The sequence below is a fragment of the Tribolium castaneum genome, chromosome 1, assembly GCF_031307605.1.
Source record: "Tribolium castaneum strain GA2 chromosome 1, icTriCast1.1, whole genome shotgun sequence".
In the NCBI taxonomy this organism is placed as follows: Eukaryota; Metazoa; Arthropoda; class Insecta; order Coleoptera; family Tenebrionidae; genus Tribolium; species Tribolium castaneum.
In genome coordinates, this window is record NC_087394.1 from 5,478,982 (window position 1) to 5,497,603 (window position 18,622).

An 18,622-nucleotide genomic window follows, 5' to 3' on the forward strand; every position below is an offset into this window, starting at 1 on the left:
CTGGGGGTGAGCAAAAAATGGGACAAAAAATTTGAGCATCGACAAAAAATGGCACAAAAAATCGGTCGTTCCAAAAATTAAATTTTTAAAATAAAATAAAATTTTCGAAGGGACAAAAAATGGCGCAAAAAATTTTCGGGGGAGCAAAAAATGGTACAAAAAATTTGGGCAGCGACAAAAAATGGCACAAAAAATTGTTCGTTCCAAAAATTAAATTTTTAAAATAAAATAAAATTTTCGAAGGGGCAAAAAATGGCGCAAAAAATTGGGGTGGGAGCAAAAAATGGGACAAAAAATTTGGGCAGCGACAAAAAATGGCGCAAAAAATCGGTCGTTTCAAAAATAAATTTTTAAAATAAAATAAAATTTTCGAAGGGACAAAAATTGTTCGTTTCAAAAATTAGATTTTTAAAATAAAATAAAATTTTCGAAAGGACAAAAAATGGCGCAAAAAATTGTGGGGGGGGGGGGCACAAAAAATGGGACAAAAAATTTGAGCAAGGACAAAAAATGGCGCAAAAAATTGGTCGTTTCAAAAATTACATTTTTAAAATCCGTTTCTAGAAAAATAAAGGAACATAAAATTGCTCGAAGATTGCAACTGTTTGGTTTGAAATGGGAAAGAGCGGGAAGAAATAAAGAACGGGTTAATCCGTAATAATATACAATTTAATCAAATTAAACAATCTCTCATAACAAAATGCTAAATATTGACATATCAAAATAGCATAATAATAATAACATGAAACTTCTACCATTTAGATTAAAATAAAGATTTAGTGCATAAACAATACCTTATTACATATAAACTTCAATAGAATAAACAAGAGTAATAACAACGATTTCAACATTCATAGGTAAAGGTTTTCAAATATGAGCACATATTTAATCATAAATATACTAAAACACATCGATATGCGCGCGCGCTGTGTGGTGTACGTGTGTATGAATTATGCACATTGAAAAATCTTAAATATAATTTGCAAATAAATTAATTGAAATGGCATGATAAAATGGATAAGGCAGTGGAAAATTGATAAAACACCGATAAATAATAGAATACTCTCTAACAATATAAAATGTAGTACTATGTACAGATTAAGTACTAAAATTAGGTACATTTAATTGTCTTTTGTCATGTCATTAGAACAAGTAAATTATAGCCTCACATTATATACATTTAAAATAATAATTGCTGGGTCACTAACCACGGTGAGGAAGAAATTTCGAAACGACACCCAAAAAACGCAAATTGAATCGTTTGTACTCTAAGAGATAACAACACCCTAATTAATCACTTTTAGGTACAACTAGGGTTAGTGATATACCGCGATATGATTGTTACTTCACTTGATATTAAAAGCATAGTAGATGCCTACTATTATCGACATTAGTTATTAAAGATACATGACTAACATTAAGTTATTTTAAACCGCTCCACACCAAAATTAACCAAAAGTTTGCAACAATATGTACACAGTATACAGGGTTATTCTCTCACGGCATACATTCAAAACATTTTAACATAGCTGTCAAATTTCAGTTCAGTATTCGGAAATAAAATTAACTAGACGCCCTCTGGTGATGACTTTTGAACTATGTCGAAAACAGTAAAGAAATTTTCGTAATGCCACATTTAACTGACATTTAATGAATTGTGCAACAATTTTGCGTGTATAGTGTTAATTACTTACAATAGAAAGAATTACTTTAAAAGTACGTACTAGCGTTGACTTTGGTTCTGTAGTTTTTCGTGGTATAAAGTGTTTATTGTTGGAACTTGAAAGTGGATAAAAAGTGAAAAATATTTAAATTTTGATTACAAAGTGTTATCAAACAGTTGTCTAATTAAAGATTATAAGTAATGGATCACAGCGAACACAAAGTTTGGCTCAAGAAACCAATAAATTAGTGAAGTGTTATGAATTTTAGGTTAGAATTGTCCACTGAAAAAATCATGAAATGCTGCGGTAAATCTACAAAACTACAATGAAGATTAACAACTGCTGATACATTTAAACGTAAATTATGCCAAAAGGTAGGTTTTTCAATGTCTCTGTAATAATTTTCCAATAAAGAAAGTGAACCAAACAGTCATTCGTTATTCGTCATCTCTCATTTATCAACATAAGTTTCTTGCATCAAAGATGCAATAATCATTTCGCATAGGCAATGTAATAATTGTGAAGCCCCAAAATTCGTACAACGCTCAAAATATCTGAATAAACATTTTCCCGCCATTTATGGTTACTGTTTTCGACCTAGCTCAGTGGCGCCCCCAACGGTAATTTTACTTCCGAATAGAGTTATTAATAATAATAGTGTGAAAACATAAGCTTAAAGTTCGAGAGCTGTCTTTATGCAACGAACGTATGCGAGTTGCGTACCCAGACACCCGAGAACTTTAAGCGTTTTGGCTCAAAATTTTTTTGAAAATGAAAATTTTAACAAAAAAATTGTCATATGTCAAAAACTACTAAGTGCCAACAACTTGGAAGTTCAGCCATTTTGGAAATAATGTAGTTGAACGCAAAATGGTCGATTTATATTGGTAGAAGTTAAAAAGTCTTTAATGTGGGCCTTGAAAGAATCACCCTGTATGCAAAACACAAGAAACCTTGACAATGATATGTATATATACGATACGTCCACGTATTCGGAAACGAAACCACACAATAAATTTTTCAAGTACTATATAATAAAAAGCTGAAGACCCTGTCATTGATCTCGTTTTTTTTTCTTCACTCGTTCGCTTCGTTCGTTCGTTTATTTGAGCAAGAAGAGGCATGCGGACGCGGCCACATTTATTTTATTACATTTATAGCGCAAGATTAATGGCATCACAACAAAACTGCAATAAGCCAAAAAATCTTTCTCTCTCTCTCTCGTCAATACACTCTACCTCCTAGTATCAAAAGTCTTAAGTCACTGCAAATCGTCTTCCGATTTTGGAATGTCAAATATCTCGGCGAAAAGGGGTGGGAGTGTCAGCTTAGTCCAGTTCATTCGAAACCAGTCCAAATGGGCTGAATGTTTAGCGCCCAAGTTACGCAGTTCGGGCAGTTTTATTAGCAGACTTGAGAACAGTTGTGGTTCGTTGGCGTGGTTGCGACCCACCTGTAAACAAATTTTTATTTCTTTTAACGTTTTTTTAGCATTTTGCACAAATGCAATTGTGGGAAATTGTTTTCCAAATAAGTTAGGTACAGTCACTAAAAATGAAAATGACGCGTCCCCATAATCGAACGCCTAGCGATCGTAAAATAGTTTTGAGAAAGTTCGTTTTTTCTTAACAAATTTGCTAGTTTGAAAAAAATAACAAAACATGAATAAAATGAAGATTAGTAAAAGTCTTCGAAGATTTTTTCGCATGTTTTTGACAATTTTTGCAAAACAATTACGTTTCTGCAAAAAAAAATTGAAAAATGTTCTTTTGACCAAGCAGGTGATTTTTAAACTTGCTTTATTTGAATGGGAATCTCAAAAACGTAATAAATCTTGAAAAAAAGTGGGGATAACTCCATTTTTTCGGATCAATATTCACATCTTTCAGCATATTCTAGACAATATTTTGCTCAAAAACAAACAAAATTGAGTAAAACTGGCAAAGTAACAACAAGTTCATTTTATTTTTGTGATTTTGAGGCGTCTTTTGACAACATCTTCCAAAATAAATTAATTTCAAGTTTAAAAACGAACTATCTGGACTGAAATACCAATTTCGATCAAATTTTGTGATTTTTCAGCCAGTTTCAGCGAAAAATTTCGACAGAAAAGAAACACTCAAAAAGGCAAAACTTACAATTTATTTTGCCTTAATTTTGTTGATTATTTGGTTCGAACAAAAAAATCCAAATTTTCAAAATTCAGGTCGGTACGACTAACCGTTCGGTAGATATCGTCAAAAATATGGTCTTGTTACAAAAATGTCTCAACTAAACTTACGTCATTATCTGTCAATTTTTCGGAGCTAGTTTCTTATCATTGAGTGTTTCTAACGTAAAATGACCAGCAGAATCCAAATTTGCAAGAATCAGATCGCTATGACTAACCGTTCCTAAGATATCGTCAAAAATATGGTCTCGTTACAACACTGTCTCAACTAAACTTACGTCATTATCTGTCAATTTTGTGGAGTTAGTTTCTTATGACTGAGTGTTTCTAACGTAAAATGACCAGCGGAATCCAAATTTGCAAGAATCAGATCGCTATGACTAACCGTTCCGAAGATATCGTTAAAAATATGGTCTCGTTACAAAAATGTCTCAACTAAACTTACGTCATTATCTGTCAATTTTGTGGAGTTAGTTTCTTATGACTGAGTGTTTCTAACGTAAAATGACCAGCGGAATCCAAATTTGCAAGAATCAGATCGCTATGACTAACCGTTCCGAAGATATCGTTAAAAATATGGTCTCGTTACAACACTGTCTCAACTAAACTTACGTCATTATCTGTCAATTTTGTGGAGTTAGTTTCTTATGACTGAGTGTTTCTAACGTAAAATGACCAGCGGAATCCAAATTTGCAAGAATCAGATCGCTATGACTAACCGTTCCGAAGATATCGTTAAAAATATGGTCTCGTTACAACACTGTCTCAACTAAACTTACGTCATTATCTGTCAATTTTGTGGAGTTAGTTTCTTATGACTGAGTGTTTCTAACGTAAAATGACCAGCGGAATCCAAATTTGCAAGAATCAGATCGTTATGACTAACCGTTCCGAAGATATCGTTAAAAATATGGTCTCGTTACAAAAATGTCTCAACTAAACTTACGTCATTATCTGTCAATTTTGTGGAGTTAGTTTCTTATGACTGAGTGTTTCTAACGTAAAATGACCAGCGGAATCCAAATTTGCAAGAATCAGATCGCTATGACTAACCGTTCCGAAGATATCGTTAAAAATATGGTCTCGTTACAACACTGTCTCAACTAAACTTACGTCATTATCTGTCAATTTTGTGGAGTTAGTTTCTTATGACTGAGTGTTTCTAACGTAAAATGACCGGCGAAATCCAAATTTGCAAGAATCAGATCGCTATGACTAACCGTTCCGAAGATATCGTCAAAAATATGGTCTCGTTACAACACTGTCTCAACTAAACTTACGTCATTATCTGTCAATTTTGTGGGGTTATTTCCCTATGATTGAGTGTTTCTAACATAAAATGACCAGCGGAATCCAAATTTGCAAGAACCAGGTCGCTACGACTAACCGTTCGGAAGATATTGTCAAAAATATGGTCTCGTTACAAAAATGTCTCAACTAAACTTACGTCATTATCTGTCAATTTTTTGGAGATAGTTTGTTATGATTAAGTGTTTCAAACATAAAATGACCGGCGGAATCCAAATTTGCAAGAATCAGGTCGCTACGACTAACCGTTCGGAAGATATCGTCAAAAATATGGTCTCTTTACAAAAATGTCTCAACTAAACTTACGTCAGTATCTGTCAATTTTTTGGAGTTTGTTTCTTATAACTGAGTGTTTCTAACGTAAAATGACCGGCGGAATCCAAATTTTCAAGATTCAGGTCGGTACGACTAACCGTTCGGAAGATATCGTCAAAAATATGGTCTCTTTACAAAAATGTCTCAACTAAACTTATGTCATTATCTGTCAATTTTTTGGAGTTATTTTCATATGATTGAGTGTTTCTAACGTAAAATGACCGGCGGAATCTAAATTTGCAAGAATCAGATCGCTACGACTAACCGTTCGGAAGATATCGTCAAAAATATAGTCTCGTTACAAAAACGTCTCAACTAAACTTACGTCATTATCTGTCAATTTTTTGGAGATAGTTTCTTATGATTAAGTGTTTCAAACATAAAATGACCAGCAGAATCCAAATTTGCAAGAATCAGGTCGCTACGACTAACCGTTCGGAAGATATCGTCAAAAATATGGTCCCTTTACAAAAATGTCTCAACTAAACTTATGTCATTATCTGTCAATTTTTTGGAGTTATTTTCTTATGATTGGGTGTTTCTAACGTAAAATGACCAGCGGAATCCAAATTTGCAAGAATCAGATCGCTATGACTAACCGTTCGGAAGATATCGTCAAAAATATAGTCTTCTTACAAAAATGTCTCAACTAAACTTATGTCATTATCTGTCAATTCTTTGGAGTTATTTTCTTATAATTGAGTGTTTCTAACGTAAAATGACCGGCGGAATCTAAATTTGCAAGAATCAGATCGCTATGACTAACCGTTCGGAAGATATCGTCAAAAATATAGTCTTCTTACAAAAATGTCTCAACTAAACTTATGTCATTATCTGTCAATTTTTTGGAGTTATTTTCTTATGATTGGGTGTTTCTAACGTAAAATGACCAGCGAAATCCAAATTTGCAAGAATCAGATCGCTATGACTAACCGTTCGGAAGATATCGTCAAAAATATAGTCTTCTTACAAAAATGTCTCAACTAAACTTATGTCATTATCTGTCAATTTTTTGGAGTTATTTTCTTATAATTGAGTGTTTCTAACGTAAAATGACCGGCGGAATCTAAATTTGCAAGAATCAGATCGCTACGACTAACCGTTCCGAAGATATCGTCAAAAATATGGTCTCGTTACAAAACTGTCTCAACTAAACTTACGTCATTATCTGTCAATTTTTTGGAGTTATTTTCTTATGATTGGGTGTTTCTAACGTAAAATGACCGACGGAATCTAAATTTGCAGGACTCAGGTCGCTACAAATAACCGTTCGGAAAATATCGTCAAAAATATAGTCTCGTTACGAAAACGTCTCAACTAAACTTACGTCATTATCTGTCAATTTTTTTGAGATAGTTTCTTATGATTAAGTGTTTCTAACGTAAAATGACCGGCGGAATCTAAATTTGCAAGAATCAGATCGCTATGACTAACCGTTCGGAAGATATCGTCAAAAATATAGTCTTCTTACAAAAATGTCTCAACTAAACTTATGTCATTATCTGTCAATTCTTTGGAGTTATTTTCTTATAATTGAGTGTTTCTAACGTAAAATGACCGGCGGAATCTAAATTTGCAAGAATCAGATCGCTATGACTAACCGTTCGGAAGATATCGTCAAAAATATAGTCTTCTTACAAAAATGTCTCAACTAAACTTATGTCATTATCTGTCAATTTTTTGGAGTTATTTTCTTATGATTGGGTGTTTCTAACGTAAAATGACCAGCGAAATCCAAATTTGCAAGAATCAGATCGCTATGACTAACCGTTCGGAAGATATCGTCAAAAATATAGTCTTCTTACAAAAATGTCTCAACTAAACTTATGTCATTATCTGTCAATTTTTTGGAGTTATTTTCTTATAATTGAGTGTTTCTAACGTAAAATGACCGGCGGAATCTAAATTTGCAAGAACCAGGTCGCTACGACTAACCGTTCGGAAGATATCGTCAAAAATATGGTCTCGTTACAACACTGTCTCAACTAAACTTACGTCATTATCTGTCAATTTTGTGGAGTTAGTTTCTTATGACTGAGTCTTTCTAACGCAAAATGACCAGCGGAATCCAAATTTGCAAGAATAAGATCGCTATGACTAACTGTTCGGAAAATATCGTCAAAAATATGGTCTCGTTACAAAACTGTCTCAACTAAATTTATGTCATTATCTGTCAATTTTTCGGAGTTAGTTTCTTATAATTGAGTGTTTCTAACGTAAAATGACCGGCGGAATCCAAATTTGCAAGAATCAGATCGCTACGACTAACCGTTCGGAAGATATTGTCAGAAATATAGTCTCGTTACAAAAATGTCTCAACTAAACTTACATCATTATCTAACAATTTTGATATCCGTAGTTGGAATATAGTTTCTTTTTTAATACTAGTTTAAATAATTGGTACAAAAAAATATTTACCAAATGTCTGATTGATAAAGAAAAAAAAAAACAATGAACTTCGCAATTTGACCGAGAATTTCGTATTGGCTGTAATTTTTGCATTGATTTTTGACAACATACCTGAACCTTCAGAGCCTCGATAAGCTTATCCTGGTGATGTTCAATCGACTTGACATCGGTGATCCCACTCCTATCAGCCGTCAACAGCACAACAGCCGAAAACAGTCCCACTTCCGTATCGTTCAAAGCCAACGAATTGAACGTATTCGCGAAATGCATCACCGATGAAATAAAATCAGCCTGAAACCGTCCACATCTCAACACCAACCCCTTCCTCCAAACCCCACCACAAACTCACATCATACATAATCTCCAGCTGTTGGCGTGTCACCGTCGTCCCATCGTCGAACATCATCACCGTATTGCTAGTAAGTCTCGCCACGTGACTCAACCAAATCTCGAAGAAACCTATTTTAATGAGTATCAACTGGTCGTCCTGCCCCAGGTCGCAGAAGCCTGGCACCCGCTTCGCGAACTCCACCACCTGACATTTTAAAATAATGTATTAGGACACGAGCCGGAGGCGAGTGTCGTAACGAGTATGAGTGTCTTAAGGGGCTCTCGAGCAAAAAAAAACTTTTACATTACATAAAGTAGTAAATCTAAGTTAAAAAATAATATTGGAGTGTAATTAATACAAAAGGATACCAGTTGGTTTTATATTATTTTTTTATTGAAAATAAGTGCATTGAATTAATTATTCTGTGGAGAAAACAAAGAAAAAACGTTCCAGAGGCAAAAGTCACAGAAAAAAAATATTAATTAAAAATCAGTGGTGTTATAGTACTTATAAAACTATTTTTAGAATAAAATATAATATCTGTACGAAAAATAACTTGAGCTTCTACGTATAATAATGTCATTATTTATTTAACCAGGACATGTTTAGATTTTCGTTGTTTTGTTCTAATTTTGGTCCAAACGTCCAGAAAAAACTAAATGTATCTCAAGTTAAAAAAAATCTTATGTAAATGTCATTTCGTCCACTGAAAATTTTTAATGAGGCCTTCCATTCATAAAAAATATCAATTAAATTTTAGTTCGAGTTGCATAAAATAATTCTAACATTTGGATTCAGTGAGTGTCGTCAAAAAAAAATTAGGTAGGTACCTTCTTTTTTTTACGTACATGTTCATTTTCTTCGTAATATTAATAATAATTTGCGAAATATTATTATTATTAATAAGAACTTCTTGATTCCATACCCACAACAGATTGAAAAAAAGAACTGTTTAATTTACATTGTTTTAAAAATTTGAGATAAATGTTTATTTTTATTTTTTTTTTCTTAATTATTACCAGAAAGTTAAAGATGTGTACAGTAGAAAACAATAAATAAAAATGTCAGTTGTGATTAAAAAAATGACGTCAAAAAACGCCAATATGAATGTCAATATACGTTTAAAAAAATAAAATCGACTAAAGGATTTTTTTGAAAAATGGCCCACAACGAAAAATACGAATTTTGTGCGTTATTTTTGATTCAGTCAATATTTTAATAAGCAGTTTACCAGAAATACACATATTTTTCAAACAAAAAGTATGCTGCCAAAATATTTTGTTTGTATGTGTTTGGTGTAATTCAAAAACTGCCAATACTTGAATATTTTTTTATGTAAAAAATACGTAAAAAATTGTCGCATTATGTGGAGAAAAAAAAAATACTTCAAAAGGCAAATTACGGTCCAGGATTCGACAAAAGAGATTGCGACTTATAAAAAAATTCGAGTTACCTAAGGTGACTATTAAAAGTTCGACTGTAAGTTTGATTTGTTTTTCAGATAAGCTTAGGCAATCACAAATTAGTAAAGTTGTTCGAAACAATGAATATATGATATGTGTCTGAAAGTTAAAAGCCCACTGAAGCGAAATTGCATTTTTGTAGACTAATTTGTGCTCAAACTCTTTCATGCTTTTTTTTGGATGTTTTTTTTTATTTATTATTCTTTGCACAAATATCCGAATACATTTAAAAGCTGGTTTAATTCTCTACATGATAACCTGTAAACCTGTAACCTGTAAATCAGGGCAAAAAAATTGAATAATAATTTCTTGAACAATGGAAACTAAACATTTTTCTGAAAAAATCCGAGCTGACGTTGCAAAGTTACCTAAACCTTCCAAAATTATTATTGAATCGTTATGATTTTCTTTTTTTTTTCATATCAAATTCAATAACTTTCAAAGGGTTCCAAGAAAAAGTCGTCCGAAGCTGCCCCACCTTACCCTAAGTTGACATAAATATTTTTTTTCAGATCTATTATCAGTAGTTATCTGCCTCAAATTTATTTTATTCATTATATTTTTTAATTCACCTTCCACACCAGACCTTTTTTTTTAGACAAACTAACACGTAATCACCACTAATTTTTTTTATAGGAGTATGAAGGCGTTTTTTCTGCAGAAGCGTTTCCTTTTGTCGCCTTTGAAGCCGGAAATGACTGTGAAACCGGACATAAACGAGTATTGTCTCAAACTGTCGCGTAAAAACCAATTGCTGAATTGGCAAGGTTATGCGAAAAATCCGGCTCGAAGGACCAAAAATTTGAATATGGACTGTATTTTCTGATTAATTGATGCAATGTTAAACCAAACTATGTTTTTGATTGGATAAATAATGTTCAATTATTCAATTAATTAAATTTTAATAAAATATGAATATGTTCGAAATAAATGTACTTATCAATTACACTTGTACATACTTTTAAGAGTTTGCATTTTCAAATAATACTTTATTTTATTTTTTTAGTATGATATTTAAGCTTTTGTAGAAAAGGGAACAGTAGGGAAAGGTAGTGCTACTATCCTTTCAACGTACTCGTAAATAGTTGTAGAATTGTAGAATACTGCAGGCATTATAATCATCAAAGAGTGCATAAGTTATTAATGTTAAACTGTTTCAGTGTACATGCAGTGTGAATTTTTTAATATACGGACAAAATACTTTTATTGACGTTTTTATTTATCTTTGATGATAATAATTTTGTTTCTCTGATAGTTTTGATATCTTACTTCGACAAAGAGTTTAACTGAAAACAAAAAAATAAAACAAACTTAAATAGTTAAAAAAAATAATATGCGTATGGTGGTAATGTAATCACTGAATAATGCATTTGTAGATAAAGTATAGTATTTAATTCACTCACTGCGCTCATTGCTCACGTTCTAAAAAATTCTCGTGTGATGTGGCCTACATTTAACTCATTTATTAATAATATACATTGTTATTTTGTCACATTTATCCCGTGTAAAAAATATTCTCTTTCAAATACTGTAAATAAATTAAATAATAAAAATATTAACACGTTTTGAAGTCCTTAGAGTATATTCTCAAGCGGTCGAGTATCCCCTTAATAACTATTATATAATATATATATATTAACTATTTATATAATTATTATATAATATAATCAATTTAAGTATTTTTTAAATATTATTGTTAATTAAAAACGTTCTAAAAAATTCTCGTGTAATGTGGCCTACATTTAACTCATTTATTAATAATATATATTGTTATTTTGTCACATTTATCCCGTGTAAAAAATATTCTCTTTCAAATACTGTAAATAAACCAAATAATAAAAATTTAACACGTTTTGAAGTCCTTAGAGTATATTCTCAAGCGGTCGAGTATCCCCTTAATAACTATTATATAATAAGTATATATTATATATATTAACTATATAATAATTACATATTATATATATATATATATTATGTAATTATATTTTATATATATTAATGATATAATAATTATTATATAATATAATTAATTTAAGTATTTTTTTAAATATTATTGTTATTAAAAAACGTTCTAAAAATTCTCGTGTAATGTGGCCTACATTTAACTCATTTATTAATAATATATATAGTTATTTTGTCACATTTATCCCGTGCAAAATATATTCTCTTTCAAATACTGTAAATAAACTAAATAATAAAAATATTAACACGTTTTGAAGTCCTTAGAGTATATTCTCAAGCGGTCGAGTTCCCCTTAATAACTATTATATAATAAGTATATATTGTATATATTAACTATATAATAATTATTATATAATATAATTAATTTAAGTATTTTTTAAATATTATTGTTAATAAAAAACGTTCTAAAAAATTCTCGTGTAATGTGGCCTACATTTAACTCATTTATTAATAATATATATAGTTATTTTGTGACATTTATCCCGTGTAAAAAATATTCTCTTTCAAATACTGTAAATAAACTAAATAATAAAAATATCAAAACGTTTTGAAGTCCTTAGAGTATATTCTCAAGCGGTCGAGTTCCCCTTAATAACTATTATATAATAAGTATATATTGTATATATTAACTATATAATACTTACATATTATATATATTATATAATTATATTATATATATTAATGATATAATAATTATTATATAATATAATTAATTTAAGAATTTTTTAAATATTATTGTTAATAAAAAACGTTCTAAAAAATTCTCGTGTAATGTGGCCTACATTTAACTCATTTATTAATAATATATATATAGTTATTTTGTCACAGTTATCCCGTGTAAAAAATATTCTCTTTCAAATACTTAAATAAACTAAATAATAAAAATATTAAAACGTTTTGAAGTCCTTAGAGTATATTCTCAAGCGGTCGAGTTCCCCTTAATAACTATTATATAATAAGTATATATTATATATATTAATGATATAATAATTATTATATAATATAATTAATTTAAGAATTTTTTAAATATTATTGTTATTACCCTTTGGACGCTCGGCGTAATGTTGGCGGCAAACTGCTGCCACAGCCAACACCTTTCCTGTTCGAGGGCTTCGGCCGTCGAGGAGGCCACCTCGCTGTCGGCGGGACTGGACGGCGGCACCACCACCGGTTTGCGCACCAGGTTGCGGGTGTGCTCCTCGGTGTAGCCGCAATTGGCGTGGTGGGCTTGCGACACGGTGAGGATGACGTCGTAAACGGCCAATTGCTTCGTTTCGGAGTCGGATTGGTCGGCGTCGGTGGTGGTCACACGGGAGGACTCCTCGGTGCTGCGTTCGCGGGAACGTTTCGGAACGCGGCCGTACCGCACAGCTGAAAAAAAAATTAAAAAAAATAATCAATTTCAATTTAACTGTTTCGACCGATCATTGAACGACTTATTAGTTATATTACACTAGGTGATTATTTTAGCAAAAATTACACCAGAGAGTGGACGTTGTGACAGTGAGTTTGAAAAATTAGGTATTACAAAAAACGTTTTTTTTTTAAACTACTTTAGCTATTATTTACTTTCCTACTACTCGATCGACTAGAGTTGGTTGAATGTCCGTAGTATTTTAATTAAAATCATGGAAATTACGTAAGCATGCAAAATTTCAGCTCATTCGGAAACAGGGAATATACCAATTAGCGATATTGAAACCTTCAGGCATTATATCTATGTTCAAATTATTATTTGAACTAAATGCCTATATTAAATATATTGCAACGGAGATGACGTATGTGTATGCAAAATTCCAGCTTGTTCGGATAACCAGAACCCTTACAGATAACCAAGCAAGTTAAATAAAAAATTTTAACAAACACTTCAGTCTTGAAAGTTAATAATAATAATGATAATCCGTCTTTATTTGAAATGTGAATACAACTTCGGAGGCGAACTAAATCCCCTTACTAGCTAAGAAAAAAATGAACAGAAACATAAATAAATCAATGAAAAATAAATGAAATGAAATTTACAAAAACTGCACTGTACTAAAACCAAAAAAATGATGAAATATGCTTTTATGACTCCGAAATAAAATAAAAATGTGTAAAAAACACGTAAATATTTACTAGGAAATGATTATTTTTTACGAATATTATGAAACTATGTCATCGAAATTCGTGTGTCTGCAAAATTTTAGCTTATTGGGACATATTGTAATATTGAAACTTTCACATGTTATTATTATTTGTGTGAGATAGGGACTTAGTTTTTTCCTTAGCAAACCTGAAGGGAAAGTCACTAACTCAAATGTGTACAAATAGAAAAAAATGCTTACAGTTAAATTTCAATAATTAAAATTAAATACACAAAGAATGCATTTAAATACTGTATTAAATACGAGTGTGTGAGTGTTTTTTTTTGTGAACATTTGGTTTCGCGAAAAAGCGTAAATAATAACTTTCGGGAAGAAACTTGTTACATTGAGAGCTTCATATTTGCAAAAAAGGCAGAAAGAAATAATCTTTTTAAATATTCAACTAGAGAACGTCAAAAAAATGAACGTGGAGAATATGATGTTGGTTGTTGCAAATAATTAAAACAAAGCTCAGTACTACTGACAGATTCCATATTATTCTACAGGGTTATTCATAAATATGCGGCAATAAATGAACCTCAAAAATGAGGACCGATAAAGTAATACTAATTGACATCATAACTCGTGTCTTATCGAAACTGAAAAATAAAGGTGGGTATACAGGGTGCTCAAAAACTGGCGCACCAACTCAACGGTACGCTATTGAGAAGCAAGTATAGATTACGGGGAAAATGTTGAAAAAAAGTTAAAAAAAAAGTCATATTTAAAAAAATCTGGGGCTACAAACTTATTGTGTTAATTTCTTCACTTTTCATTATTTTTTATTGTTTTTATGTTTCAAACTAAGTAATCGTTCCCTAACAAACAATGAATAATTATTTTTTGAATTATCTATCCGAGTTTAGCAGTTCTTTGAATTAAAAAAAAAAATAAAATTCATCAAAAAAATCACAATGTGTAGATGTGAATTATTTCCTAGGAAACCCTTTCAAAAATAATTTATTTATATTGTTGATCAAATTCTATTGCGATCACGACTGTTAGACACATATCATTTAACTTTAATACAAAGAATTTTTTAATTATTTTTATCTTTATATGTAAGCACACCACTGATTTGGTGCGCCAGTTTTTGAGCACTTTGTATATTACATTACCGAATTCGGAAAAAATGTTCTTTTAAAATTTATTCAATTTGAACCTGCCTGCTATTAAAAAAATCATGTTAGCCTTGTATTTTCAAAACAAATGATAACAGGAAATTAAAAAGGATTTCAGATGATAGAATTTAAACACTTTTAACTGTTTTACAAATTTCAAGATGCTCTGTGAAAACCGTTCTGAAAATATTTTGTTTTGTCCATATTTTCGAGCAGAGTTATTCATAAATATGCGGCAATAAATAAATAAAATCTCAAAAAGGACCTACAAAATGATGCCAATTGACATTATAACTCGTGTCCTATCGAAACTTAGGACCCTCGGAAGTGGGAGTGTGAAGACACGTTTTTGAGTGACTTTTTAACGTGACTTTCCTTCGTATTATAATTCCAAAATCAGATCTTAATATTGTTTGTAGGTTATTATTTAAACTACATTGTATTGTCATCCAGACTACATGTAAAAACCAAAAAAAAAACTTTTCAAAACAAAGGCTTTATATGTAGGTATTTATCATTCATCATTACATGTTTTGGAAACTAAAAGGTTTAAAAATAAAAAATCAATGCTTCTTATTTGTTTGTTTCACCCTTTGCAGGGGTCGTATTCCTCAGAAAAATCCTCACTTTTTATAGAAAATTTTTTTTGTTAAAATTATATTATTGATTTTTAAAGGTTTGAATTAGTTCCAGTTGAAAAGTCAAAAATTTTATTTAAAGTATGTATACTATTAAAATTATTAATCTGTTATTAATCAAAAACATATCGAAAAAAAGTTAATTTTTTAATCATCCTGTATACTATCCTACATAGTTATAACAACAATCGATTTTTCAGAAATATTCACGATATTGTCAAAATAAATCTACGTAAGAATGTTTTAAAATATACTTCTGACATTAAAAATAATAATGTAACTGAGATGACGCCACAGTTTGTACAATTACAGTCTGTAAAATTAAATATAAAACGAAAAAAATCGGTGTAGCATGTTCTTAAACCGATAAATTGTAAACTTTGACGCAACAAACAATAAACATAACTCAAAAAACAAAATAATAAAATAGTGAATGTAAAAAAATGATTGACATAGAAGCAAATGATTGAAATAAAAAATGAATAAAAAGGAGGTAGAGGATGTTTAAGTTTGAAGCTCGAAATTGAGTTTAAAATTGATAAATAATATTAAATTGCCACAACTTCCAAGAAGAGATTAGTGGTAACAAGGAAATAATCTTGACTTGTTTCCGTTTGTATTTAAAATTTCTATTTTTATTAAAAAATGTTCATCTATTGGAGTGGGTGTTAATTAAATATTTCACTTTAAAAATGTCCTAATATTTCGGAAAAAATGAACTCCTTATCAAATGATTTTAAAAGTTTTAGACTTCGTTACGAATGAACATATTTTGTTATTACCACTGTAAATGTATGCTGAGGAGTTGTGGGTTGTATTATCTGCTACTACTAGGTACTAAGTCGAATAATAAATAAGACTTGTCACAAAGACCAGGTAATCATAAAAAAGCTGGTTCAACAAACAAGACATCTTACAACGTACGTCCATTGGCTATTGTGCGACTTGATTATTCAGGATGTCTTACAATAGAAAATCTAGGTTCGAGTTTTATTTTTTGTGGCTGGGTTATGGTGATGTCTTGTTTGTATTTTACCATCCTTAAGATAGCGACGGACTATTTCTTCCTCTTCGCTCGCACCAAACTAAACCTAATTGGTTCGTTCGACCAAACATGAATGCAAAATATTATTTCGTGAAATCATTTTATTTCCTCGTACTGGTTTGTTCGATTTGAGCAAAAATAATCAACTGTTGTCCCAATAAATATTGGCGCCCAACGTGGGGCAGGCAAAAACCTATTATAATGAAGTCCGAAAATACATCAAAATCAGTTCGTTATATCTGAAGTTTGCTATAGGCGGTAAATTGTTAGCAATTATTTTAACTTTACATTGAAATTAGACGAAATAAATAAGAATCTATTGTAAAAAAAAACACTTATCTTTTGGGAAATAGTAATATGTATACTGTGTAGATTTTTTGTTGTGCAAATATTGTAAAGGGTGATAATAGAGCCACTGTCCAAAAGAAATGAAAATAACTCAACCTGCATTATCCGAATATTTATATTTTCCGAGATATAGAGTTGGTCGGCTAATAAATTTGGGACCAACAAAAATTTTAAATCAATCTGGTCTCAGAACATAATTCTTCGAAATCTATTACATTGAGTTAAAATTGGCAAAAGCAACCACAGAAAAACAAGTCCTCCCATAAAAAAATGATAAAAACGTAAAAATTTTGCATCGATTTTTTTTCGTCATTATCAATATAATCCAAAAAATTCGGTGAAAAGTTCGTTATAAATGAAAAATTGTCTAAGTCAAATTTAGTTCGTTATATCCGGAAGTTCGTTATAAGCAGGTTCCACTGTATTAACTGGCGCCCAACGTGGGGCGGGGAAAACCTATTACGGTGGAGTCCGAAAATACATCAAAATCAGTTCGTTATATCTGAAGTGCGCTATAGGCGGTAAATTGGTAGCAGTTATTATAACTTTACATATGAAATTAGACGAAATAAATAAGAATCTATTGTAAAAAAAACATATATCTTTTGGGAAATAGTAATATGTATACTGTGTAGATTTTATAGTTGTGCAAATATTGTAAAGGGTGATAATTGAGCCACTGTCCAAAAGAAATGAAAATAACTCAACTTGCATTATCCGAATATTTATATTTTCCGAGATATAGAGTTGGTCGGCTAATAAATTTGGGACCAACAAAAATTTTAAATCAATCTGGTCTCAGAACATAATTCTTCGAAATCTATTACATTGAGTTAAAATTGGCAAAAGCAACCACAGAAAAACAAGTCCTCCCATAAAAAAATTAGAAAAACGTAAAAATTTTGCATCGATTATTTTTCGTCATTATCAATATAATCTAAAAAATTCGGTGAAAAGTTCGTTATAAATGAAAAATTGTCTAAGTCAAATTTAGTTCGTTATATCCGGAAGTTCGTTATAAGCAGGTTCCACTGTATTAACTGGCGCCTAACGTGGGGCGGGGAAAAACCTATTACAGTGGAGTCCGAAAATACATCAAAATCAGTTCGTTATATCTGAAGTGCGCAATAGGCGGTAAATTGGTAGCAGTTATTTTAACTATACATATGAAATTAGACGAAATAAATAAGAATCTATTGTAAAAAAACATATATCTTTTGGGAAATAGTAATATGTATACTGTGTAGATTTTATAGTTGTGCAAATATTGTAAAGGGTGATAATAGAGCCACTGTCCAAAAGAAATGAAAATAACTCAACTTGCATTATCCAAATATTTATATTTTCCGAGATATAGAGTTGGTCGGCTAATAAATTTGGGACCAACAAAAATTTTAAATCAATCTGGTCTCAGAACATAATTCTTCGAAATCTATTACGTTGAGTTAAAATTGGCAAAAACAACTACAGAAAAACAAGTCCCCCCAAAAAAAATTTAAAAACGTAAAAATTTTACACCGATTTTTTTGGTCATTATCAATATATTTCTCAAAATTCGATGAAAAGTTCGTTATAAACCAAAAATTGTTTAAGTCAAATTTAGTTCGTTATATCCGGAAGTTCGGTATAAGCAGGTTCCACTGGCGCCCAACGTGGGGCGAGGAAAAACCTATTACAGTGGAGTCCGAAAATAAATCAAAATCAGTTCGTTATATCTGAAGTGCT

The 18,622-nt window shown here is 30.9% G+C and overlaps 1 protein-coding gene across 2 annotated transcripts in view; it reads right to left on the reverse strand.

Moving 5' to 3' along the window:
• Window positions 1-647: 647 nt before the first annotated feature.
• Window positions 648-18,622, reverse strand: part of Eip78C (Ecdysone-induced protein 78C) — a 93,820-nt gene continuing 75,845 nt past the window's right edge. For both annotated transcript variants that reach the window (XM_064359243.1, XM_064359240.1), the window contains 4 exons: window positions 12,665-12,993; window positions 8,216-8,401; window positions 7,978-8,157; window positions 648-3,117 (listed from right to left, as the gene is read on the reverse strand). In XM_064359243.1, coding sequence (XP_064215313.1) covers window positions 2,926-3,117; window positions 7,978-8,157; window positions 8,216-8,401; window positions 12,665-12,993 — 887 coding nt within the window. In that variant the 3' untranslated portion in view covers window positions 648-2,925. The remainder of the gene's footprint in view (window positions 3,118-7,977; window positions 8,158-8,215; window positions 8,402-12,664; window positions 12,994-18,622) is intronic.